Below are 26,176 nucleotides of genomic sequence, written 5' to 3'. Positions count from 1 at the left end.
CTCTGCCCAGAGCTGTTACATAGACACCTTCTGCCTAGCACTGACCAAAATTCCAGACTCCCAGAAAGAAAGCAGATAATTCAGCATAAACCATATTGTTTGTAAGAAGAATGTAGACACAGTGACCATTCTTATCAGAGGTAGTAGCAACCCTCCCAAAATCCAGATTCCCAGATGCTAGTCAGGGGCTGCCCTTGTAGTCAGGCCTTTCTAAGAGTGACCGTCTCAGACCTGCTGTGTTAACTCTTTTTCGGTTCACTATCAAATTTGGTCGTTAAAAACTGGACCCAGGGACAATGGCTACTGAGCAAATGCCTTTTTCTTCCCATCTGTTTTAAAGAAAGTAAATAATGGTGAGGCTTTTTATTTATAGCTGATCTTCCCTGCCTGTCAATAACCTAAGCAGGCACACTGGATAAATTTCTTATTTCTCCCATCACTGTTTTCCTCTGTTCTGTTCTTACACAGCACACAGTTTTCATTTCTGGTCAATTAGTTCACTTTAGTGTAATATGCTGATATATTGTGATGTATTTTATAATAGACTCCAAAAGCTTTAAAATACAGCTAGATACAATTTATGTGTTATCCTGATAACTTTCTTGGTAACAAAAGTACAGGCAGACCTTGGTAATACTACAGGTTCAGTTCCAGATGACAATAAAGTGAATATTGCAAGAAAGCAAGTCACACGAATTTTTTGGTTTCCCAGTGCATGTAAAAGTTACATATACAGTAGTCTGTTAAGTGTGTGATAAGCATTATGTCTAAAAAATTTTTTTGTATTTCATTGTATATATTTTTTATTGAAGTATAGTTGATTTACAGTGCTTCAGGTACACAGCAAAGTGATGCACATATATTATTTTTCAGATTATTTTCCATTATAGGTTATTACAAGATATTGACTAGTTCCCTGTGCTATAAAAAATACTTTATTGCTAAAAAATGCTAACCATCATCTGAGGCTTTAGCTAGTCACAACCTTCTTGCTGTTAGAGGGTCTTGTGTTGATGGCTGCTGACATCAGGGTGCTGGTTGCTGAAGGTTGGAGTAGCTGTGACAACTTCTTAAACTAAGACAGCAATGCAGTTTGCCCTCTAGATTGACTCTTCCTTTCATGTTTCTCTGTAGCATGCAGTGCTGTTTATAGCATTTCACCCATCATAAAACTTCTTTCAAAATCGGAGTCAATTCTCAAGTCTTGCCACTGTTTATCCACTAACTCTGCATAACATTCTAAACTTTTTGTTGTCATTTTAATAGTCTTCATGGCATCCTTACCAGGAGTAGATTCCATCTTGAGAAAGCACTTTCTTTGTTCATCTATACAAAGCAGTCCTCATCTGTTAAAGTTTTAGGAAATTGGAACAATCCAGTCACATCTTCAGGGTCCACATCTTATTCTAGTTCTCTTGTTAATTCTGCTACATCTGCAATTAACAATAGTAACATCAGACATCACAGGTCATCAGTCACTGTAACAAATATAAAAATAATGAAAAAGTTTGAACTATTGCAAGAATTATCAAAATGTGACACTGAGCCACGAGGTGAACAAATGCTGTTAAAAAAATGGCACCAGTAGACTTGCTTGACACAGGGTTACCACAAATGTTCCGTTTGTAAAAAATGCAATATCTGTCAAGTGCAATAAAGTAATACAATAATAATAGTACCATTTCAGTGTTTATTATGCCCCTTGGGGTGGAGGCGTTATGGGGTAGAAGCAGTGTAGGTTCAAACCAACAGACACGGGGCTTGAGTCTAATCTTAGTACATTACTAGTTGCACCTGTTCTGTTTCTTTTTTTTTTTTCATTTTTGTTATTTGTTTATTTGGCTGTGTAGGGTCTTAGTTGCAGCATGCAGGATCTTTAGTTGTGGCAGGCAAACTCTTAGTTTTGGCGTATGAACTCTTAGTTGCGGCGTATGGAATCTAGTTCCCTGACCAGGGATCAAACCTGCCCCCTCTACCCCCACCCCGCATTGGGACAGAGGAGCCTTAAACACTAGACCACCAGAGAAGTCCTGGTTGCACCTATTCTTAAACCAGTTTGAACTTCAATTTCTCTTTTATTTATAAAATGAATTGATAATCATGCCTACCTCATAAGGTTCCTGTGAAGATTAAATAAGGTACTGCATATAAAGCTTTTAGCCCAGTCCCTGTCATATGCTGAATATTAGTGAGGTGGTTATTTTCATCCTCATCACCTTTCAGTGGGGGAACAATACTACAGTATAGGATTACTGGGAAAATTACTGTCGATGGTAGCTATTATTGTTAATGTATTTTTCAGTATAAGGGCATTATTCCTGATATACTTACTTTATGAAGAGAGATGTATTTTTCTTGCTTTTGTTATATATGTAGAAAATGTCAAAATTGCTGAGATTGTGAAATTTTCTTGCTGTTTTATTTAACTAAATAGTTGTAATTCTGTTTTCAACCCATGTATTGTAATTGCTGAAGCTTCCACTACTATAAATTTCTATCTGATTTGGTTGTCAAATCACATATTTGCTATACAGACAGATCAAGATTTTTATGGGTTTCAGATTGCTGAGTTGAAAGAAACTTTTACCATAAATTAAATCCATTTGCTATGTAAGATTAAACCTAAACTTCATAGATTTTTGTATTCTGATATAGTATTGTGATAATGCATTTCAGAGGTAGAGAAAGCTTACTGAATCCTTCTAGTCTCTGAATTTCTTTTTCAAAAAAGCACATGTAGTTTAATTAACTGTATTTAGTTTGGGATCATTATTGTTCAGGGCCTATGTGTTAGTGTCGGTTGCCCAATAGTGTCCAACTCCTTGTGACCCCATGGCTTGTAGCCTCTGTCCATGGAATTCTCCAAGCAGGAATACTGGAGTGGGTAGCAATTCCCTTCTCCAGGGGATCATCCTGACCCAGGGATTGAACCTGGGTCTCCCACATTGCAGGCAGATTCTTTATCATCTGAGCCATAAGTGTCATTAAAAAATAACTTTTAAAATAATATTCATTGACGTAGCAAGATGGCATTTAACTTTTTACTTAACTGGAAAGCAGGAAACATTTTCTTTTCCTTGTTACACTGAGAGAATCCAAGATTTCAGTGATGCCCAGGCTGTGTCTGCATTTTGATGGCAAGATGGTTCTAGAAATTGTTGTGGTTTTTTTCTTTTTATTTATTATCTTTGTTTCTATATAATTTATTGAATTATAAGTTCTTGGGATTTGTTTAAAAAGTCAAGTCTATGAGATTCTATTTTATATACAGAATTCACCCTTTTTAGTGTGCAGGTTTATGCTTGTTGATAAATGTGTACAGTTGTGTTAACCACCACTGCTGTTAGGCTAAAGAGGAATAAGGAATGGAATTTGTGACCCAGAATAGTTTTTTCCCATTTCAAATAGAAAGTGACTTTTTAACCAAACTTTAATTGGCGTAGGTGGGGAGTAGGGGCTAGGTATTATCTTTCTTTTTAATATTCATCTCTTTCCTTTTCAAAAATTTAAAAATTCATGTAGAAAACATAAATTTTTGTTAAATAATTGGCTTGAGCCAAAATAGAGTTTAATTTTTCTAAAGGTAGGCTTCAGTTCAATCACTCAGTTATGTCTGACTCTTTGTGACCACATGGATGGCAGCACGCCAGGCTTCCCTGTCCATCACCAACTCCCGGAGCTTGCTCAAACTCATGTCCATCAAGTTGGTGATGCCATCCAACTGTCTCATCCTCTGTCATCCCCTTCTCCTCCCGCCTTCAATCTTTCCCAGCATCAGGGTCTTTTCCAGTGATTCAGTTCTTCACATCAGGTGGCCAAAGTATTGGAATTTCAGCTTCAGCATCAGTCCTTCCAGTGAATATTCAGGACTTATTTCCTTTATGTTTGAAAGGTAGGCTTGGTAGATTTTAAATCAAGGATGTAAATGTACAACCTGTTTTATTGGCCTGAAAATTTGCCAGTATGAATATAAAGCTATTAAAATCATAAGCCCAAGAAATATGAATAGACGAAGACAAAATTTTCAAGATTTAAAAAAACAAACACTTTCTTACTGAATGACATGATTAAACTCAAATATAGGCTTAGTTTCAAAATTTTCACAAATGTGTTAGTTTCTTTAGCTCTTAGACTTAATCGTGCATAAAACGTGTTTATTTTTGAAGCTGAAAATAAGGAAATTTACCTCTTCAATGTGAAACCTGTGCATGGTTTTTGCTGTACAAATACTCAGTTCTGAGTTGAACTTGAGAGAAGCAAACATGGATTTCATTTTTAGCTGAAATGAGGTTTTTCTTGCTCACAAGTATAAGAAGTTGCAAATTGCAGCAAAGTGTTCGTTGCTTTCTTGTGAATATCAGGCATCCTTCTTTCATAGAAATCCAGAGCATGCCTCGGGGCACAGCGGTGAATATCATCTTAAGAGTATGCTTAGGTCAGAGCTCACAAAGTTCTTTATCTTCTCCCAGAGTCTCAAGTTCTCAAACTGGAGAGAAGAATCAGAGAAAGCGTTCCTCACCCAGGCATTTATTTGTTTATGTGTGTGCTAAGTCTGTTCAGTCATATCCGACTCTGTGCAGCCCCATGGACTGTAGCCCGCCAGACTCCTCTGTCTGTGGGATTCTCTAGGCAAGAATACTGGAGGGGGTTGCCATGCCTTCCTCTAGGGGATATTCAGACCGAGGGATTGAACCCATGTCTCTTCTGTCTCCTACATTGTCAGGTGGGTTCTTTACCACCAGCACCACCTGAGAAGCCCTTGTATATAAAGCAAAAGAAAATACTCTTTGATTTTGTTCTCTGTCTCTCCAGGCTAGTTTTTAATAAGGTTTGAGACTTACTGATATTAATATTTTTTCTCACTTTCAAGCTTAAGCAGGTTGGGAAACATTTTAAGATTTCTTTCTACAGCTTTTTTTTTCTTTTAAATGCAAGAATCCTGTCACTTGAAATTAAAGGGTTTTCTTTAGAGTTTTGCAGAGACTAAGTCATATGAGATGTCTGTTAAGTAGATTACATTTTGCAGCCCTCATCTTCAAAGCACCCAGCAACATCTAGCTTACTCTTTCTTAAAAGTACTCTGCAGTTCAGCCTTTTGACTCAGACACCTGTGAGGAGCTCTTCCTTGCTTCCTGTAGGGAATGATGGATTGCCCTGTTTAAACTAGCATTTCTAACATGAAGCACATGCCCACTGGCTCCTTCCAGATTTCGTGTGTTTATTAAATTTTTTTTCCAAAATTAGGTATAGTGACAGTTGATATACTCTTAATGTATGTGAACAACTTCAAGCAGGTATGATTTTAATTTATTATTTGAATGATAATGGCCATTAAGGATTTTTTTCCCCAAAATTTTAAAACAGTTTTAAAAATGAACAAGCATCTTATATGGGTTTTCAAACTCTTTCTCTTTTCTTTCTTTTTTTCTGTAAATTATTTATCTATTTTTGGCTGTGCATGGTAGGCTGTTCTCTAGTTCTGGAGAGTGAGGGCTACTCGCTAGTTGCAGTGTGCAGACTTCTTGTTGCAATGGCTTCTCTTGTTGTCAAGCACAGGCTCTGGGCACCTGGGTTCAGCAGTTGCAGCTCCCGGGCTCTGGAGCACAGGCTCAGTAGCTGCGGTGCGGGGCTTAGTTGCTTCACAGCATGTGGGATCTTCGTGGATCAAGGATTGAACCTGTATCCCCTGCATTGGCAGGCGGATTCCTATCCATTGAGCCAACAGGGAAACCCCAAACTGTTTTCCTTGAAAGCTTAAAGGAACCTATGTTCCTCAACTGCTAAACAATAAATTACTAGCTAAAAGAAATTGTGTATGTATTTTAATATTTTACCACAATTTCTGCCTCTATACTAAATTCAGCATTTCAAAACAAATAAGTGGCTCCATAGCTTTTTTATCTATATCCAATATCAGTTGTAAAGATTATCTATAGCCAGAATTTGAAGACACATTTAATGTGTTACCTATCTACCAAATATTGTGGCCAGTTTGATCAATATTGTTACCTTAAATTGTGTTTAAGATTATCCTCAAATAACTAAATAATTTTTCTTGAAAGAAAAAATGCTACCTAAATGCAAAATATTATCATATATATCCTTTTATGGAGAAGGCAATGGCACTGTACTCCAGTACTCTTGCCTGGAAAATCCCACGGACAGAGGAGCCGGTAGGCCTAGTCCATGGGGTCGCTAAGAGTCAGGCACGACTGAGTGACTTCACTTTGACTTTTCACTTTCATGCATTGTAGAGGGAAATGGCAACCCACTCCAGTGTTCTTGCCTGGAGAATCCCAGGGACAGAGGAGCCTAGTGGGCTGCCGTCTATGGGGTCGCACAGAGTCGGACATGACTGAAGCGACTTAGCAGCAGCAGCATGTCCTTTTAAAAATTACACTTTAGCAGCACGAAGAAATGTGCACTTAAAAAATTGGATGACAGAGAATCTGTCAATAGTACTAGATATGTGAGTTTAGTTACAAGTATGATAAATCTAAAACAAAGAAAACTAAGATTAAATGTGTTATCACATAAATATATGATATTGCTCAGTCTACATTTTGAACACTTGATTGAACTCTGCTCTAAGTGTGGATAAACATTTAATCTATTTTTTGCTAGTGATATTTAATTTCCAGATCACCAAGGCAAAATAAGGACCAATTCACCTCTCACTGTAGAACCGATACCTGTGGGAACATCTGTACAATATGACATAAAATGTCAAGCAAGTAAAATGAACTCAATAAGCACATTGAAATCACCATGTTTTTCAAAAGATGTAATCCTCAGTAATTTTCTAAAAAGGCATCGCCTCTTTAGGATTCTTGTCTGGGTGATGATGTACTACTTTTTTGGAGCAAAGACCATCATGCCATTTTCTGTTTTAGGCCAGAAGGAAAAATCATATGAGGACAGGGTCTTATGGAGTTTCACTGACTTCAGTTTCCTTGTAACCTTTACTTTCTTCTGTGGAGTTAACCACACAGGCTCCTGGTCCCTGGGCAGGCAGTCTATTCCTAGTCTGGTTCTCCATAATCTTTCTTGTCCAGAGTGTCTTGGCCTCTCACAGAGAACCACTCCGTGTGAGGAGCTCCTTCTCATGCCAGGATCTGCAGTGTTATCATTTTCCCTTGGGACAGAGCAGTTGTAGGTATGGAATGAGGGGCCACAGCTGCTGCTCCACTTCTCCTGGTGCCAGCTGCAGGCGGGAGATGGTACCCATTGCTGGACATTGCACCAGCAGTCTGGGGATTTGATGCCTGGCACACTGCCACCCCCCCACCCCCATATAGAGGCTATAATACAGTCAGCCGAGAGCTGTTAGATCAGACATTTTCACCCATTTTTTGTTTGTTTGTTAATTCTGGAGTACAATTTCTCTTTGTTTAATAAACTTGGCTATTTTTGTGATAATAGCACCCCACTCCAGTACTCTTGCCTGGAAAATCCCATGGACGGAGGAGCCTGGTAGGCTGCAGTCCATGGGGTCGCTAAGAGTCAGGCATGACTTAGCGACTTCACTTTCACTTTTCACTTTCATGCATTGGAGAAGGAAATGGCAACCCACTCTAGTATTCTTGCCTGGAGAATCCCAGGGACAAAGGAGCCTGGTGGGCTGCTGTCTCTGGAGTCGCACAGAGTCGGACACGACTGAAGTGACTTAGCAGCAGCCACAACTACTTTATATTTCATCTGCAACAGTTTTGACAGCAACATCTCTCTGTGAAGAAAGCCGTGAGTCGTGACATGTCAGGGTGTTCTCCTTCTACAGGAGGGGGGCCAACTGTTAATGGACACCTCAGAAAAGTTCTTCAGAGACAGAGATGAAGACTGGACATTGAATCCATTTGCCCTTGACTTGTTTGGGGCCTTTGCAGCAGGAGTTTTCTTGACTTTCACCACCTTTTATAGAACTCACAAATGCTACATGACATTGATTGACTAAGCCTGGAGACTCAATAGAGAAGTTATGTTTATCACAAAACCTTCAGGATCACATGAAATGTCATCAATGTCAGCTTATTATTGAAGAAATGTAAAAAGTAGAGCATTTTTAATTTCTTACCCTGAATCTTGGGCTTCCCAGGTGGTGCTAGTGGTAAAGAATCCACTTGCCAACTCAGGAGACATAAGAGATGTGGGTTTGATCCCTGGGTCAGAAAGATCCCCTGGAGGAGGGCATGGCAACCCACTTCAGTATTCTTGCCTGGAGAATCCCACGGACAGAGGAGCCTGGCAGGCTACAGTCCATTGGGTCGCAAAGAGCCGGACACGGCTTAGCGACTAAACCAGCAGCATAGCTGCATTCATAAATTATTTTCCACGGTTGGTGCACAGTGGAGTAGGACAACTGGAATTCCAGTCCAGATACAGACTGCTGATCAATAGCTTTCATCACCGAGATGGGCTTTGGGGCTCTAGCGCAATAAAATGGCCCTGGAGCTTATGATTCACTCTTGTTACCTTGCCAGAATTATCTGTAGGCTTCAGCTTGGATCCTGTTCTTCTAACTCATAGCTCTTCTTTAGAAGCCACACTGAATCAAATAATTCCCTCTACTTTTCTTTGAAAGCAGTGGGACACGTTTGCTCCAGGTGGAGGTTGGGGTCAATCAGAAGACACTGACATCATCAGGCTGCCTTCCTCCTTGCAGAGTGGAGCTTACCAGCTGCCAAAGGCTGCCCCTGTCTCGCATAAAAAGCTAAAAATGGATCCAGCCGAAAGAACATGATCTTACTGCCCACCACCATATGAGGCTCAGAGACCTGGAATAAAGTTGCAGTAGGGATGGCCCAGTCTCCGACCATCACAGTGAACCTGTGTTGCTAAGCGCACGAAGTTTAGATGGTGCTTACCCTTGATCACTATCTTTGATGGAGCTGCCAAGCCACAGCACCAGCACTTCCCTAGCATTCTCCAGAACCCTGGTTGAGAAATCCTGCTTTGGACAGTTAGCTGTAGCACAGAGTTTTCTGTATTGAAAAGTGAGGTGGAAGTAATGGCCCCCCAAAGATGTGCATATGCTAATCCTCAGAGCCTGTAAACATGTACGTGGCAAAGAGCTTACGTTAACGACCTTAAGGTAGAGACTATCCCTCAGTACCTTTTTAGGCTGTGATGTGCTTAGTTGCTCATGTCTGACTCTCTGCGACCCCATGGACTGTATAGCCCTCAGGCGGAGATTCTCCAGGCAAGAATACTGGAGTGGGTTGCCATGCCCTCCTCTAGGGGGTCTTCCCAACCCAGGGATCAAACCCAGTTCTTCTGCATTGAAGGTGAATTCTTTACAATCTGAACTACCAGGGAAACCCAAGAATACTGGAGTGGATTGTCTATCCCTTCTCCAGGGGATCTTCCTGACCCAGGAGTTGAACCGAGGTCTCCTGCATTGCAGGGGGATTCTTTGCCTGCTGAGTACCAGGAAAGCCCCTCTTTTTTAGCCTTTATTGGCTTTATGGACAATTAAATTACAAAAATGGCAAATGAGACAAGGTGGTTAAAAACATGTACTCTAGGACCAGACTACTGTGTAAGAGAACAGGTTACTTAACTTTTCTGGATCTCAGTTTCACTTCTAAGTAAATGGGACTGACATTAACACCTATGTCAGAGTTCTTATGTGGATTAAATTAGTTGATACATACAAAGAATTAGAACAGTGCCTGGCACATAGTAAGTGTTCTGTAAGTGTTGAATATTTGTTATTTATGCAGCACTTCCACATAGAAGAGCATTTGTTATTTTTGATCCTTTTCCTAGAACTAAGAGCAAATTAGTTAGTTCTAGTTGGAAAAGCTTAGTTTATATCAAATGGTGTATGGTCATTTCTTATCCTGATTATAGTCTTCGTTTTATGAGTGTAATTACTTTTTCTCATATTACTTTATATAGTTGAATATTTCAGTTTTACATTTAGAAATCTTTTAACGTAGTGCTTTGATGTCTAATTATCATATGGTTTTACTTTTGGTACACAAACATGCTACCTTTCTCATGTAACCCAGGAGCTATAGCTGGTGTGGTATTATACTATTATTTTATCTTCTTTCATGCACCTGTCATGTAAGACAGTGCATCTGTATATATATGTATTATATATATTGTCTAGCCATTTGTCTACTAGAACATAATATAACCTTTAGAGCTGTGAAATTCAAAATTCATTTTTAAAAGATCTGTATATTACTAATACCACACAATTCAATACCATTATCCAGATTTGTCTTTCAAGTTGCTTAATGTGCAGTCAATAAGACAAAGCCGACAGTACATAATTGTGGTTAGAGATGTTGTTGTTGTTGAGTCGCTCAGTCATATCTGACTGTGACCCCGTGAACTGCAGCATGCCAGGCTCTTTTGTCCTCCAGTTTCTCCTGGAGTTTGCTCAGATTCATGTCCATTGAGTTGATGATGCTATCTAACCATCTCATCCTCTGCTGCCCTCTTATTCTCTTGCCTTCAGTCTTTCCCAGCATCAGGGTCTTTTCCAGTGAGTTGGCTCTTCACATCAGGTGGACAAAGTATTAGAGCTTCAGTTTCATCATCAGTCCTTCCAATGAATACTCAGGGTTAATTTCCTTTAGGATTGACTGGTTTGATCTTCTTGAAGTCCAAGGGACTCTCAAGAGTCTTCTCCAGCACTGTAATTAAAAAGCATCAATTCTTCAGCACAGCCTTCTTTATGGTCCACCTCCCGTATCTACATGACTACTGGGAAAACCATAGCTTTGACTGTATAGACCTTTGTCAGCCAAGTGACACCTCTGCTTTTTAATACACTCTCTAGGTTTGTCATAGAGTTTGTTCTTTCTTCCAAGGAGCAAGTGCCTTTTAATTTAATAGCTACAGTCACCATCCACAGTGATTTTGGATCTCAAGAAAATAAAGTTTCCATTGTTGGAAACACTGTTTCCATTGTTGCCCCATCTATTTGCCATGAAGTGATGGGACTGCTTGCCATGATCTTCGTTTTTTTGAATGTTGATTTTTAAGCCAGCCTTTTCACTCTCCTCTTTCACTTTCATCAAGAGACTCCCCAGTTGCTTTTCACCTTCTGCCATAATGGTGGTGTTAGCTGCATATCTGAGGTTATTGCTATTTCTCCCAGCAGTCTTCATTCCACCTTGTGTTTCATCTAGCCTAGCATTTTGCATGATGTACTTTGCAGATAAGTTAAATAAACAGGGTGACAATATACAACAGCCTTGTCACACTCCTTTCCCAATTCTGAACCAGACAGCTGTTCCATGTCTGGTTCTAAATGTTGCTTCTTGACCCACATACAGGTTTCTCAGGAGACAGGTAAGGTGATCTGGGTATCCCATCTCTTTAAGAATTTTTTCTTAAAAATTATGGATGAACAAAAAAAGGCGAAGGGATTTCAGCACAGGTAATCTAGCTGGAACTGAGACTCAGAGTGTGTAGTAGTTAGTGATACAGGGAGAGAGCATCTTGGAAACTATCATGAAATAGCTTGAATAGTTACCATTCTATATCATTTGTAGTCTTCAATTATAGTCAACTTGCAGATAGTCTTTCAGCTTGAAATCACTGCCTTTGTATTGCATTGTTAGAAATATATTTACCAGTTAGATTTTAATGTGGTCTGAGGCAGAAGAGTTTGCTGGTAACAAGGAAAGAGATGTCATCCCATTGACTCACTTCGACTAAAAGAGCTAGATGATTATAGATTATGAAACTAATTCATCCAAAAGTAAAACTAGTTTTAATGTTCAGTTAGGAAAAACATGGTGGCTGCAGCCGTAAAATTAAACGACACTTGGCTCCTTGGAAGAAAATCTATGACAAACCTAGATAGCATATTAAAAAGCAGAGACATTGCTTTGCCAACAAAGGTCCGTATAGTCAAAGCTATGGTTTTTCCCTTAGTCATGTATGGATGTGAGAGTTGGACCATAAAGAAAGCTGAGTGTGGAAGAATTGATGCTTTTGAACTGTGGTTTTGGAGAAGACTCTTGAGAGTCCCTTGGACTGCAAGGAGATCAAACCAGCGCATCCTACAGGAACTCACTCCTGAATATTCAGTTGGAAGGACTGAAGCTGCAGCTCCAGTACTTTGGCCACCTGATGCGAAGAACTGACTTATTGGAAAAGACCGTGATGCTGGGAAAGATTGAAGGCAGGAGGAGAAGGAGACGACAGAGGATGAGATGTTTGGATGGCATCACCAACTTGATGGACATGAGTTTGAACAAGCTCTGGGAGTTGGTGATGGCATGCTGCAGTCTATAGGGTCTCAAAGTGTCAGACACAACTGAACAACTGAACTGAACTGGGAGAAACATAGTCTCAAAGAAAGAAAATCTGTCATTGACTTTGGATATTGGATAAGAAACCACTTTTCACTGTCAAAAAAAGAAAGAAAAAAAAAAAAGCCATAATCAAAGTAAAAAAGACAAGGGCCTAACATCCTTAATAATAGAAGTAAAAAGTTTGAGTTGCATCAACAAAGACCACAGGCATATTTAAAGTCTGGGCAAAAAACATGAGCAGACAGTACACACACATACAGACATACAAAGATGTACAAACAGTTCTTAAACATGGGAAGAGATACTCTAGAACTACTTTAACTCTGAGGATGACGGATTTTTATCCACTGCTGGTGAAAGTACAAAATAATACAGTCCCTTTGAAGGGGAGTTCAGGATGATTTAACAGTAACAACAGAAATACACATTTATTCTCAGGTCCAGCAATCTCACTTCAGGAATTTATTCTCAAGATATACCTCCAGTAATATGAAGAAAACTTTGCATATGTACCAGGTTGTTTATTTCTGTATAATCTGTAATAATAAAGTACTAGAACCAACTAACTGCCATATGTAGTTGGCTGAGTAACACTATCGTGTACTATAGATAATAGTTAGGAAAATCTCCATGAACTGATGATTTTTCAGAATATGTTGTTATATAAGTAAAGTATATCGAGGCAATTCACATTGGCAGAATAAGGAGGAATATCTCATAATTTTCTGAATAAATCTCTTCTTGGACTTCCTGGTGGCTTAGTGGTAAAGAATCTGCCTGCTGGTACAGAAGAGATGGGTTCAGTCCATGGCCCAGGAGGATCCCACGTGCCCATGTGTCACAACTATTGAGCCTGTTGTCTAGAGCCTGGGAACCACAACTGCTGGAGCCTGCATACTCTAGAGCCTGTGCTCCAAAATGAGAAGCCACCACAGCGAGAAGCCCTCGCGCCACAACTGGAGAGTAGCCTGCACAGCAGTGAAGACCCAGCACAGCCAAAATTAAAAATATTAATAAATAAAAGTTATTTTAAAAATTCCTTTAAGTCTCTTCTTGATTTTTAAAAATTCTAGCAGGCTAAAAACAGAACACTTCACTGGATGTTTTCTAAAGGATGCTTTGAGCCAAAATCATCCTTTAGCATTCCTTTTTAGATCAAGAACAAAACGTGTTTACTATATCCTCTTTCCATCAACATTCTAGAAGTCTTAGCCAGTGCACTAGGACCAAAAACAGAAATATAGATAAAAATTATTTGTAGGTTTTATGAATATGTATGTAGAACATACAAAACCACCTTTTGCATAGATAAATAGAAATAGTAACAAAGTTTATCAGAGAAATAATAACAGAGTTCCTGGATGTGAAATCTGTACATAAGAACAGATTCTGTACACTTACTGTGATCATTTTACAATATACAAGTAGCAAATCATTACATTGTGTACCTGAAACTAATATATTGTATGTCAATCATAGCTTGATTTTTGAAAATTACATACCAAAAAAAGGATTTTATCTCTATAAGCAAGCAACAGTTGCTTAGAAAATGAGATATATTTTAAATTTATTTTTAATTGGAGGATAATTGCTTTACAGTATTGTGTTGGTTTCTGCCATACATCAACATGAATCTGTCATAGGTACACATACGTCTCCTCCCTCTTGAACCTCCTCCCATCTCTCACCCCATCCCAACCTTCTAGGTTGTCACAGAGCCCAGGAGTTGAGCTCTGCATCATACAGCAAATTTCCACTGGCTCTTTTACATATGGTAATGTATATGTTTCCCTGCTACTCTCTCCATTCACCCCACCCTCTCCTTCCCCACTGTGTCCGTAAGTCTGTTCTTTCTCTCTGTGTCTCCATTGCTGCCCTGCAAATAGCTTCATCAGTACCATCTTTCTAGATTCCATATTTATGCATTAATATACAATATTTATTTTTCTTTCTGACTTACTTCACTCTGTATAATAGTCTCTAGGCTCTAGGTTCATCCACCTCATTACAACTGACTCAAATGCTTTCTTTTTGTGGCTGAGTAATATTCTTTTGTATATATGTACCACAACTTCTTTATCCATTTATCTGTCAGTGGACATCTAGGTTGCTTCCATGTCCTAGCTGTTGTAAATAGTGCTGTAGGGGACACTGGGGTACATGTGTCTCTTTCAGTTACAATTTTCTTAGGATATATGCCCAGTAGTGGGATAGTTGGGTCATATAATAGCTCTATTTCTGATTTTTTAAGTAATCTCCATACTTTTCTGTATAGTGGCTGTATCAGTTTACATTCCCATCAACAGTGCCAGAGGCTTCCCTTTCCTCCACACCTTCTCTAGCATTTATTGTTTGTAAATTAGAAAATGAAATATTTTGACATTTATAATAGTATCAGAAAATAACAACATAGTTTAATAAATCCAACAAAAGAAGTATAAAACCCATTTGAAGAAAACAGTAGAAATTTATTGAGAGAAATTAAGAAGTCTTAAATCAGTGGAGAGATATATTCCAGTTCATGGGTTGGAAGAAGCAATTTGTAAAGATGGGACTGTTTCTAAAATTGAGCAGAACTTCACCACAGTCCTAACAGTGTTTTTGTTGTTTGCTTTTTTTTTTTTTAAGAATTTGACAGCTCTTGTTATAATTTACATGGACATGCAAAGGGCTGAAAGTAGTTAAGACTTGAAGAATAATGTCAAGGTGGGAGAATTCAAATGTTGAGACTTTTGTAAAATTATAGTTATCAAGACACTTGTGGTAGTGATGCGAAGATAAACAGTCCAGTGAAAGAATGGGGAGCCTGGAAACAGACCCACTTATTGTCAATGCAGATCCTTGGGTAAGATGACAGTCTATTAAATAAGCAGTGCTGGGACAATTGAGTGTCGATGTGAAATGAGTGAGATTGGGCTCCTACCACATGCCATAGTAAAAAATTAATTCTACCTGGATTATATAATTAAATGTGAATGGCAAAACATTCTTATAAGAATACCTTCATGACCTTGGAGTGGGGAAAGATTTCTTGAATAGGACACAGAAAGCACTGACTATAAATGAATTTAGAGGCTGAGAGATTTGAGTACATTAGCATTTAGAATAAACAGAAAAGGCATTCTAAACACGCAGGACCAATATTGGTGTTAAAAGTCGAGACTAGCTGTTGTCTCTTTGGGAGAAAGAGTGATCTGGGTGTGTGTTGGGGGCACAGATCAGGCTCCTAGGACGCTGGTAATATCTTATCTTTCCTGAACATATTACCATTGAATATAAAGGGTTTTTTTTCTTAAGGGAAGCCACTGAAAAATTATGTAAATTAAAATATCCAACAAAATGCTTACATCAGAATATTAGAGAACACCTACAAATCAGTAAGAGAAAGGTAAATATTTTGATAGTAAAGTGGGGAAAATAATTGAACAGACACTTCAGAAAAAGGGAAATCCAAATGCTTATTTTTAAATGAAAAGGTGCTCAACCTTATTAATCATTGGAAAAATATACTTAAAACTAGTTTGGGGACAAATTGAGAAAGTAACATTGACATATATGTATCTACTGTCATGTGTAAAATAGATAGCTGGTAGGAATCTGCTGTATTGCACAGGGAGCCAAGTCTGCTGCTCTGTGATGACCCGGGGTGGGGCCATGGGAGGCTCAGAAAGGAGAGGATAAATATATAATTATGGCTGATTCATGTTCTTGTTCGGCAGAAACCAACACAACATTGTAAAGCAATTGTACTCCAGTTAAAAAATGTAAAAAAAAACCCCTAAATTGGTGTTTCTCCACACCTGAATTGGCTAAAAAGAAGAATCTGACAACTCCAAGCATTAGTGAGGATGTGGGACAATGGGAATTGTACTCTGAGTAGAAATTGGCATACTCATTTTGGAAAATAGTTTGTAATTACATAGCAGACATGGAGGTACTACACCATGTGACTCAGTAATTCCTCCCTTTGGAAATGTGTGCTTTTGTGTCCAAGAATGTTTATAGCAGCAGCATTGTTAACAGTTTCCAAAAACTTGAAGCATCTCAAATGCATATCAACAGAAGAATGGATACAAAAACTGTGGTATGTTTATACAACCTATATACTATACAGTTATAAAACTGAACAAATTACAGCTACTGACAGCAGTTTGATAAATCTAAAGTTCAAAAGCAGGCAAAACATAATTATACAGGGATGCTTTTTAGTAGTGATTTTAAAGGGTGGTGAGGAGGAATTCAAAAGAGCATTCGATGGGGAGAGAAGGGAGCTCCTGAGGTCATGCTTTATGTTTTGACCTCAGTGGTGGTTACATAGATGCTTGCTTTCCAACTTTTCATTAAGCTGTGCACTCAATTATTTGCTTTTCTGAATATGTGTTAGATTCACAATTAAAAAAATTTTTTAAATGGTTAAGTGGGTGCAATAAAGACCTTTTATCGTTAGTGTAAGAAAACCTGTGAATATTGAAAGTGTGTTGATATATGGCAAAATATTCCACGTGAGAAAGTTAATGTTACTTCCGAAATGGTATTAAATACTGGTGTGATGTCCCGTTTTGGTTTTTTGCTTTTTATCTTTGTACCTTTTCAATAGCCAAAATTTTCTTTAACCAAGTATTACCAGTTAAGACTCTTAGATTTCTATAGTGATTTTCATGTCCTAAAATTCCCTCATTGTAAGTGTACAGTTCAATGACTTGATAAATCTGTAATATTGTGCATCTATCAGTTTGATCCAATTTGAGAACATTTTCATTGCCCTCTAAAATTCCCTCAAGCATGTTTGCAGTCACTAAATGTATTTTGAATGTGGTAAGTTGATTGATTCATGTACTTCAAATACTTAATCATTAAAAGTAGGATAGGACTTCCCAGGTGGTCCAGTGGTTAAGAATCTGCCTGGCAGTGCAGAGGACACGTGTCTGATCCCTGGTCTGGGAGGATCTCACATGCCGTGGAGCTCCTAAGCCCATGCACCACAGCTTCTGAAGCCCACACAGCCTAGAGCCTGTGCTCTGCAACGAGAGAAGTCACTGCAGTGAGAAGCCCACACACCGTGGCCAGAGAGTAGCCCCTGCTCGCCACTAGAGAAAGCCAGCGTGCAGCAATGAGACCCAGCACAGCCCAAAATAAGGAAATAAATTTTTTTAATCTTTAAAAAAATTAAAGCAGGATAACACATTGTTGGATAGAAATGTGAAGAATGTCAGCTAATGTCCTTTATAAATGTTAGGTTGTATAATTTTTGGTACTATATACATATTAGAATCAACTTTTGTTTGCATTTGTTGCTCGCCAGTTATTTGAGATAAATGAACAAACTGTACAGGTGATTTCTTTCTTCATACTGTTTTCTCTCTGGGGAATGCTCTTACGTGATTTCGGGTGGTTTTTCAGTGTTAAAAACTTTAATCAATTTATAGAAAAGATTTCAAACATACAGTTGCTCTTGTGGTTTTATGTAACATTCTCAGCAGGACTGATTTCTGACAGAATAGATCATAAAGAATAGGATGAAGAAAGCAGTGGGAAATGAGACTGTCAAGTTATTCAATTAAATGTATAAATATTAAGTTATAAGTTATTTCCTCCATTAATAGTAAATGATTTGTTGATTGATTCTGGTATTAAATTTTTCAAGCTTTAGGAAAATGTAACAAATGTTTAAAAAGCTTTTTCTGTCTTTGTTCTACCACTTCACATTGAAATATGGGATATATTATATATATAGCAATAAATGTGAAGTGTAAATATTGTATGAATCTATTACATACATTATTAATTACATGTCAATTTGTAATTCAGCTTCCTGGAGTGGAATTTTTAACAAACTTGAGTTAGTAATTTATGCTTTCGTGTTAAATATGGAGTATGGAAGTATAGATATATTTTATGTATAATTAAGAATTTGAAAAGAATAACATCAAGTGTTTGGGAGTTTTGGTAACCAGAATAATGCCTGCCTAGTTACTAAGCCAATTAAGAGCAAAGCAATATCTTCTCTATGTTGTTAAAATATTTACCCTGGAATTATTGGTGGAACTCATTTTTATTGCTGTTTCTCTGCTGCCAGGTACTTTATTACCAAGGTTGCCATCAGAACCAGGAATGACGTTACTCACTATCAAGATTGAGAAAATTGGCCTGAAAGATGCCGGGCAATGCATTGATCCCTATATCACAGTTAGTGTAAAAGGTCAGTAACTGCATATACCTATCTTCTCTCTGGTGAATTTTAAAGTGTTGCTTCTCATTTGGGACTTTTGGGGGGTTTGTGAGGGGGTTTTATCTGTGATAATTCATTTAGTTCATTTTATAGTGAGGCAAAATTCTGGGAAGATGTAGTCATCATTCCTTCTCCAAACATTTGTCAGAGATTTACAGAAAATATTTTCCTGTCCATAACTTATACTCAGAGTTGCTTTTGGTTTTTTCTCTTTGTGTGTCTTTTTATTCTTCCACATTCCATCAGGGTGCTGACTACACAGACACACTGTCTTTTATAGCAGATACATCCTTCAGGAAACAAGTTAAAGAAAGGCCCCCCACTTTCCAAGGATGTGTGGTTTTCTTTGCAAAGCCCAGTGCTCTCTGTTTTCCTGTGCCTCCACTTCAGGCCCTGTCATTCCTGTCCAACAGAGGTTTGTACATGGGAGGGCGGTGCAGAGGTGGATGAGAATCGGCCTTCAGTGAATCATGAGTGGAGATAGGGAAATAGGACGCATACATAAACTCTGCACCCTGAATATATCCTGCAGGACATTAGACAAGTGATATATTTTTTAATTCTTAACTATGTCACTGTCATTATTAAGCATGATTACTCCTAGGATTTGTTTTTTTCTACTGTTCAAGTTGGCAAACTGTTTATTCCTTGAAAACAACTTTTTTGATCGTTGGTTTAAGAGGGAAACTGCAATGGTTGAATTCTTTTGTCATTGCTAAGGTTTTTATACAGCACTTTACTTGTAAGGCACTCAACAGTCTTTTAAAAATAATTATTGGGTGACTGGGAATGAAACTGTCATACTATTATTCAGAAATAACTGCGTAGTTAATTCAATCTACAGTTAATAAACCTACAGTTTAAGACAAATCAAACAGATGTGGACTAAAATTAACTGGATGGAATGCTTACCAATCATAGAAACATTCAGACCCATGGGTTCATTAGTACCAAGTAAAAGCAAAAAGGATTTTGGCAACAAAGAAGAATTTTGACATGAAAACACCATGATCCTCAGCACTGCTGCTCTGATGCTTTAGCCTCTGGTTCTGTGGGCTCTCATCTGCCTGTCTACTGCAGAGTATTTATACACTAGGTTATTTGATAGGCCATTCATAAAACTGAATCTCTCTCTCAAGAATGAACACTTGTAAAATACAAAAAAAAAGTAATGAAATATAGATATTATATTACCTTTGCATATGGTTGAACTCAAATGTGTTTTATGTAAATATCTTCAGGAACTGAAGTAATCAAACATACTCTCTTGTTTGAAGGTCCCTAAGATGGGTCCGTTGAATAATACATAAACAGTTGAGTGATCATTAAATGAGTCTGTGTTAGATTTTATTAAACTGGATGATTCCTGGCTCCAGAAATTACAGCCATATACCCTACATCGTGTGCCATCTGGTTATTGTAAATCAGCTTATGTTGTAGCACATAGCACCAGAATTTAAGTAATAGACATAAGAAGTGTTCATTCCTGGCAAGGTTTCGTTGGCAGCTGTCGTGTCCACTGTTTGGTCCTCTGACATGAATACAGCAGGGTCATGCTGCTGCTGTTCCATTTACAGGCCTTCCCATGCGTGCACCTGGGCGAGGTTGGGAAGTAGGGGTAGGGGCACCACTGTGGTGTATTACGTCCCCAAATGCAAATCACAAAACTCACTGGCCTCCTCCCCCAGAAGACACCTCTTAGCCAGAAGGATTCAATCCCATGATCTGTAAGGAGGCTTCCTTCTCCATCCATGGGGTCGCCCACCCTGTTCTGCACCCTCCACATGACCTCAGAAACCAGTCACCTTCAGGTATCTGCTCACCCTAGACACGGGTTTCCGTCAGCCTGAGAATCTCCTCTCAGCTCTCGCCTCTTCAGGAAACACAGCCCATTGTGGTTCCTTTGCAGTTTTTAAGTCTGTGTGTTTGAGGGCTCTGAGCAGAAACTTTATTTCCTCTCTAGATCTGAATGGCATAGATTTAACCCCTGTGCAAGATACTCCTGTGGCTTCAAGAAAAGAAGATACGTATGTTCATTTTAATGTGGACATTGAGCTCCAGAAGCATGTTGAAAAGTTAACCAAAGGTTTGTGATGCTAAAAGTAGAACTATATTCAGAATTTGACTCTTCCTTTTCTCCGACTTTGAATCTGTTGTGTACAGTGCTGTCGTTTTAACTGAAACTAATGCTGGTGAGCATACTTCATGCTGATGAGCATTTCAGTTATTCTTCCTGTAGGCTATTCTCATTTTACATCTTGCTCTTATAAATGCCATGAAGTATAGAGCTGTGCATACCATAAATGCAGGAAATATATTATCTAGAGATGATGCAGATGAATAATGAATTTTTTTAATGATGGTATCATATTTGAACTTTAATGTTTCCAAATATGACTTTACTTTTGCATTTATTCAGACCTCAGACACAATCACAGGGACAAGGAGATATATCCATAGCTGAAGAAATGTGATCTGCTATCTTAGAAATCTGTGAGGATTTTTAATAATAAAATGCCTCTATTATTGCTGTGGAAGGGAGAAGAGAAGCTACTATTTTGTGGACATGGCAGGGTCATGCACCTAGGGACAGAAGGCCACTGGTAACCTAACAACTGTGATCCTGTGTGTTGGTAGTAGATGCTAAATATGCCCGCCTTGGGAGTTCCTTGGTGATCCAGGGGTTAGGACTTGGCACTTTCCACTGCCAGGGCCTGGATTTTAGTCCCTTGTCGGGGAACCACGTGGTACAGCAAATAAATAAGCAAGCCCATCTCCCCCTCGATCACATCCCTTTGCCTCCTAAGCAATATAGGTTTTTCTTTCCTTGACATGCAGAGTGCTTCATTTGGACCCAGGCGCCAGAACTGCACACACATTTCTGAACATTGTGAAACTTCTAGTCAGTTGGTAGTTTTGTCATCCATGAAAGTGTTAGATGTATGTTGATTGTCTATAAAAGCAAAGCAAGACCCAGCACCACTCTGATTAAGGCCATGTTAGTAAGGAGTTGGTTAAGAATGAGAGCCCGGCATCCTTCTGTCTCTTTCCTTGCTTTCATTAGAAATTAATTGTTTTTTGGCGTGGATGAGGCAACTTATTCTGTTTGTAGTGTTTTTCTGTAGGGAGGTGGAGAGAGCTTATCTGTAGGACTCTGGGGAGAGAAAACTGTTTTATCACCACTTGCTCATTGTGTGTGTGTTTTTTTTAGGGAGAGGGGTGGGAGTAGGTCTGCTTTCTAAGCATCTTGAAGTGCTGTCTTCACAGAAGGACTTGTTATTCCAGGAGAAACAAAACAGGGCTTTGGACACTGAAAAATGTATTAGGAAGTAGTTAATATTTAAAAACTGAACCAGCACATGATTTATGTTGTTCAAACTTAAAAACACCCCAGATACTGAATTTTTTAACTTTTGAGTTTTTAATTTGGGTGGGGAAAAACTAAGTTTGGATTTTTTTGATGAGCTCTTTTAATGTGCCTTTTCTACTTAATGAGTTTCTGAGTAATGTTCATACTTAACAAGTATCTTGTGTTCTTTTTTGTAGTATTTAGTGTTTTCTGTTCTTAATATTTTATAATTCTGTGGATAAACTTATTTGCATTCTTGAGTCAGGCTGGCTCAAGTTTTGCTCTACTTTGTAGAGTTGGGTAGTACAGACACATGCCCCTCCTTTAGGTGCAGAAGAGGTTGGGGGTGACACAGTCAGCTGTATCATCAGAGACATCAGTCTGACAAAGGTTACTTTGCTGTGACCATTATGACAGTTGTTGCTTGTTCACTGGCCTCTGGTGATGAGAGAAAATTTTTTGAGACCCTAGAATGGGCTGTCTGTGGCTAATGTGTTTTGCTTTAATTCCTTAGGTGCAGCTATTTTTTTTGAATTCAAACACTACAAGCCTAAAAAAAGGTTTACCAGCACCAAGTGTTTTGCTTTCATGGAGATGGATGAAATTAAACCTGGGCCAATTGTAATAGAACTGTAAGTGATGCACATACAGAATGAGTACTAAGGAGTGGTGGCTAGTATCTCGTCTTAGTGTGTGACCTTGGAATCGATCGCTCATCAACGGTTTTTCTGTTGTGGTTACAGATACAAGAAACCCACTGACTTTAAAAGAAAGAAATTGCAGTTATTGACCAAGAAACCACTTTATCTTCATCTGCATCAAACTTTGCACAAGGAATGATCCTGACATGAGTATCCTGGAACTTCTGTGAATCTCACCACTCCATAGAATCCATCATTGCTCTGTGTAGCATATGCACCCATCAACAGGCAGGAAGCAACCCGGACCCAGGCCGGCAGGCCAGAGTGAGTCCATTACAAGCTGTAGCACAGAATTCAAAGTCCAGCGTCACTGACATAACAGACTCTTTGGATACAGGCTTATTGTAGATCTTGAAACGTTTTCACTTTCCTATTAATTGTGCAATTAATAGTCTCTTTTCTAATTTACCACTACTCCCGCCCAACTTCCTGGAACAACACTGTTGTGGGTGGGATGTGCTCATCTTCAAACGTAATACAGCAATAAGAATGTGCTAGAGTTTACACACCTGTCCACTTCTGCTCCAGTATGCTCTTTAGCTTTCCGAGTTAATGTCAGACTTTGGGTTGATGTGGGGAGAAGAGCATGAGACTGCTAGAGGAAATGGGACCAATTGTGCTGCCCAAGGTCAGTCTGGAAGTTTATAGGCTGTTCCTTAGAGACAGCCTCAGTTCACCCCGATCTCATGGTTTTCCTGCCTAGAAATCGTGTGCCTTGGCCAGTCTCCCACATGGGAGTATTTGCAGGTTGTAGCTGGGATTTTTCCAGATGACCAGATTGTTCTTTTGAAAGTGAGCATATTTTTAGTCACGTTGATTAGCTTTTTTCCTACATCACATTGTTATTCTTTCTGATAGTGATTCTAGGGTTAATGAAACCATCTCAGAATAATTACAAATTCTTGGTGGGTTTATAATGTCTTCTAAATCATGTAATCTAAAAATAATTTGAGTCAGATGCTAATGAGATACTGCAGGAATAACTGCTGTTTTTCTGACAACTGATTGTGAAACCTTAAAACCTGCATACCTCTTCTATAGTGATGAGTATGCAAATCTGAAGATATTCTATTTTTTTTTATATAGGTAGATAGGATTGCCATTTATTTCCTATTTAGATACATTGACATTCATCCATATGGAAATATGCAGGTCATTAGCTTATTATAATTTGACTATTTACATTCTTTTGACTTAATAATGGGGCCTAAGTAAAACTTTCATAGTACATACACGGTGGATATTTGATACACAGAACATGAAGATTTGGGGTGGGCGTTCTGTGGGTTAGATGTGGAGCCCACATATTTCATATCACTATTTTAAATGACCAACACTAGAACGAGCAAAATGCAGTGCCAGCACTTGGCCTATTTTTAAACTAGTGTAACAAGCCTAGTCATACCATTCAGTATGTTTGCTTTTTAAAATAAGTAACCATAATTCAGTTCCAGCTGTTACACTTCAAGAGACCTCGTCTCCACTTTCAGCTGTCTGTCCAGTCAGTTCTCTTTACTATGATGATGTAAAAATTCTCAACAAAATTGTCTTGCCTCTCATCTTCATTAGATTAATTCCAAAATCATTCTACCCACAATTATCTTGAAGGGATGAAGAATTTGCCTTAATAAATTACTTTGTTGTTCATGCAGCTCTTATAGACTGTGAGTTGTCAGCCCACCCCCACCCCGACCCAGCGTGTAAGCTCCTCAAGGGGCAAGAACCACATTTTCTCCGTGTCGTGTACATTTTCTGAGGTGCTTGGCAGCACTCTGTACCCTGTGGAGTACTCAGTACCTTTTGTTTGATGTTGCTGACAAGACCTAAAGATAATCCCTTAAAAAATCTACCATTAAAGTGTAGCAAAACTGATACATTGTTCTCTTTTCTCATAGACCGTAAGACATGAATATCAGTGATTGTTTATGTCACACCTGCTGTCATTCACAAAAGTATGGTTTAGATGAACTACAAATGCCTCTCATCAGTATTAACAAAAAGCTTAGATGGAACAGAGTGATTAGCTTAGCTCTGTAATTCAGATCTGAGTAACAAAATGAATTGACACAGTAGACACAGAATACTCCACATCCCACAAATTCAATAAAAAATATCAGCTAGTGAACAATAACCACTACTATAGCAGACTTTCCGGCTGAAATATTGCTGCTCCATAAAAGATTATTTTAGCAACTAAGCCAAGAAAACAGCTGCAGGTGAGTTCTGAATTAGATGTAATTTTCAAGATTGGCCAAGCCTGGTGTCGCTGAGGAATGATGACCCCCACACCCTCTCTACATTGGCAGCTTGCCTGGGCCATGTTGAAGTGGTACAGAGAGGGTTCTGGGAGGCAGCGGTGTTGGCAGGATTGGGGCCACTCAGGCCACACTTAGAATTTCTCTACAATTTACTGATTTTTCAATAATATGAAATATAAAATGAACACCAAAAAAGGCTTTAGAGGTAAAGAAAAAAAAGACTCCAGATTTGATTTTTAAAATAGATTTAATGTACCTTTGCTACTTTATTATCTTCCTGGTATAATCTATATTAAAATATTAAGTTCTGAAATTATTATTCACCATTATTTCATGTCCTGAAGAGACTGATATACTCAAAAGCTGTATTTGTGACAATTTATTTTCCTGGTTAAAAATAACTTGAGTTTTCCTCCTAAAATTTCTATTTTGGATATTAAATAGGATGTAAAGATGGAATTTCCTTTTCCTGAAAAACCTCTTATATACTCATTATGAATTTTGGAAGACTTGTCTTCCTTCAAAGGCCTTTCACTTTAGTATTAAGAAAAGGTTTTTGTTTCAAGTGAAGAATTTACTGTTAAGGTATTCTTGGTGGATTACTCTTAATGGTGGCAAGTCATGGTCTAGATATCATTAGGTTCATCACATAGAACTCGAGAGAATGGGAGAGTATGATCTAGCTGTGAACAAGAATGTAAACCTTTTGTAATTCTGATTTAATGAAATCCGATTCTTAAAATGTGCTTAGTTACTAGAGCTGAAGTGTCATAAGTTAGGACTTAGAAATAGTGTTTAAAAGACATTGTATAGTAATGAGTGTAGTAATTACGGTGTATTCCTCGATTCTCAGATCTTTTTGCTTTTAAATGTAAGTGCCAGGATTCAAATATTAACTTTGTAGCAGTATCAGTCAATGAACAGAACTGGGTTCAGCCCATGGTTGCTGACCTAGGGCCTGTTACAAGGCTTATAACCCTAAATCATCTCATAGTATTATACATGCTTTGGTCTTTTTTTGCCATATTCCTTGAAAGCCAGTGGCAAGGGATAGGAGAAATAATAAACTCTACATCTTTTAAAAGAAATTTTCTTACTTTATGGTCGCAACATATCATTTTTTCTGTTACGTACCCTTAACACAATAATAGTAAAAGCAACAGAACATCAGGTTAAAGTCTTGTTACATGTAAACTCATACTCAGAAAACCACTCAAGTCAAAACCAATCAGAGTCACGAGAAAACACGTGCCTGCTGTCCAAACAGGCCTGGTGGCATCTCTGAAGCAGAAGGCAGGCCTCAGTGGTGATGCTTCCCGGTGACTCTGAGGCTGAACGCCTGAGCAGCGGCCAGGGAGCGT

The 26,176-nt window shown here is 38.5% G+C and overlaps 1 protein-coding gene across 1 annotated transcript in view; it reads left to right on the top strand.

Moving 5' to 3' along the window:
* Positions 1-25,128, top strand: part of AIDA (axin interactor, dorsalization associated) — a 48,659-nt gene extending 23,531 nt beyond the window's left edge. Inside the window, exons 7-10 of the mRNA XM_010852827.1 lie at positions 18,355-18,477; positions 20,471-20,593; positions 22,371-22,488; positions 22,600-25,128. Coding sequence (XP_010851129.1) covers positions 18,355-18,477; positions 20,471-20,593; positions 22,371-22,488; positions 22,600-22,696 — 461 coding nt within the window. The 3' untranslated portion in view covers positions 22,697-25,128. The remainder of the gene's footprint in view (positions 1-18,354; positions 18,478-20,470; positions 20,594-22,370; positions 22,489-22,599) is intronic.
* Positions 25,129-26,176: the final 1,048 nt, after the last annotated feature.

This window comes from Bison bison, unplaced genomic scaffold, assembly GCF_000754665.1.
Source record: "Bison bison bison isolate TAMUID 2011002044 unplaced genomic scaffold, Bison_UMD1.0 scf7180017864317, whole genome shotgun sequence".
NCBI lineage: Eukaryota > Metazoa > Chordata > Mammalia > Artiodactyla > Bovidae > Bison > Bison bison.
The sequence above is the reverse complement of the archived record's forward strand: the minus strand, read 5'-3'. Positions and strand labels throughout refer to the sequence as shown.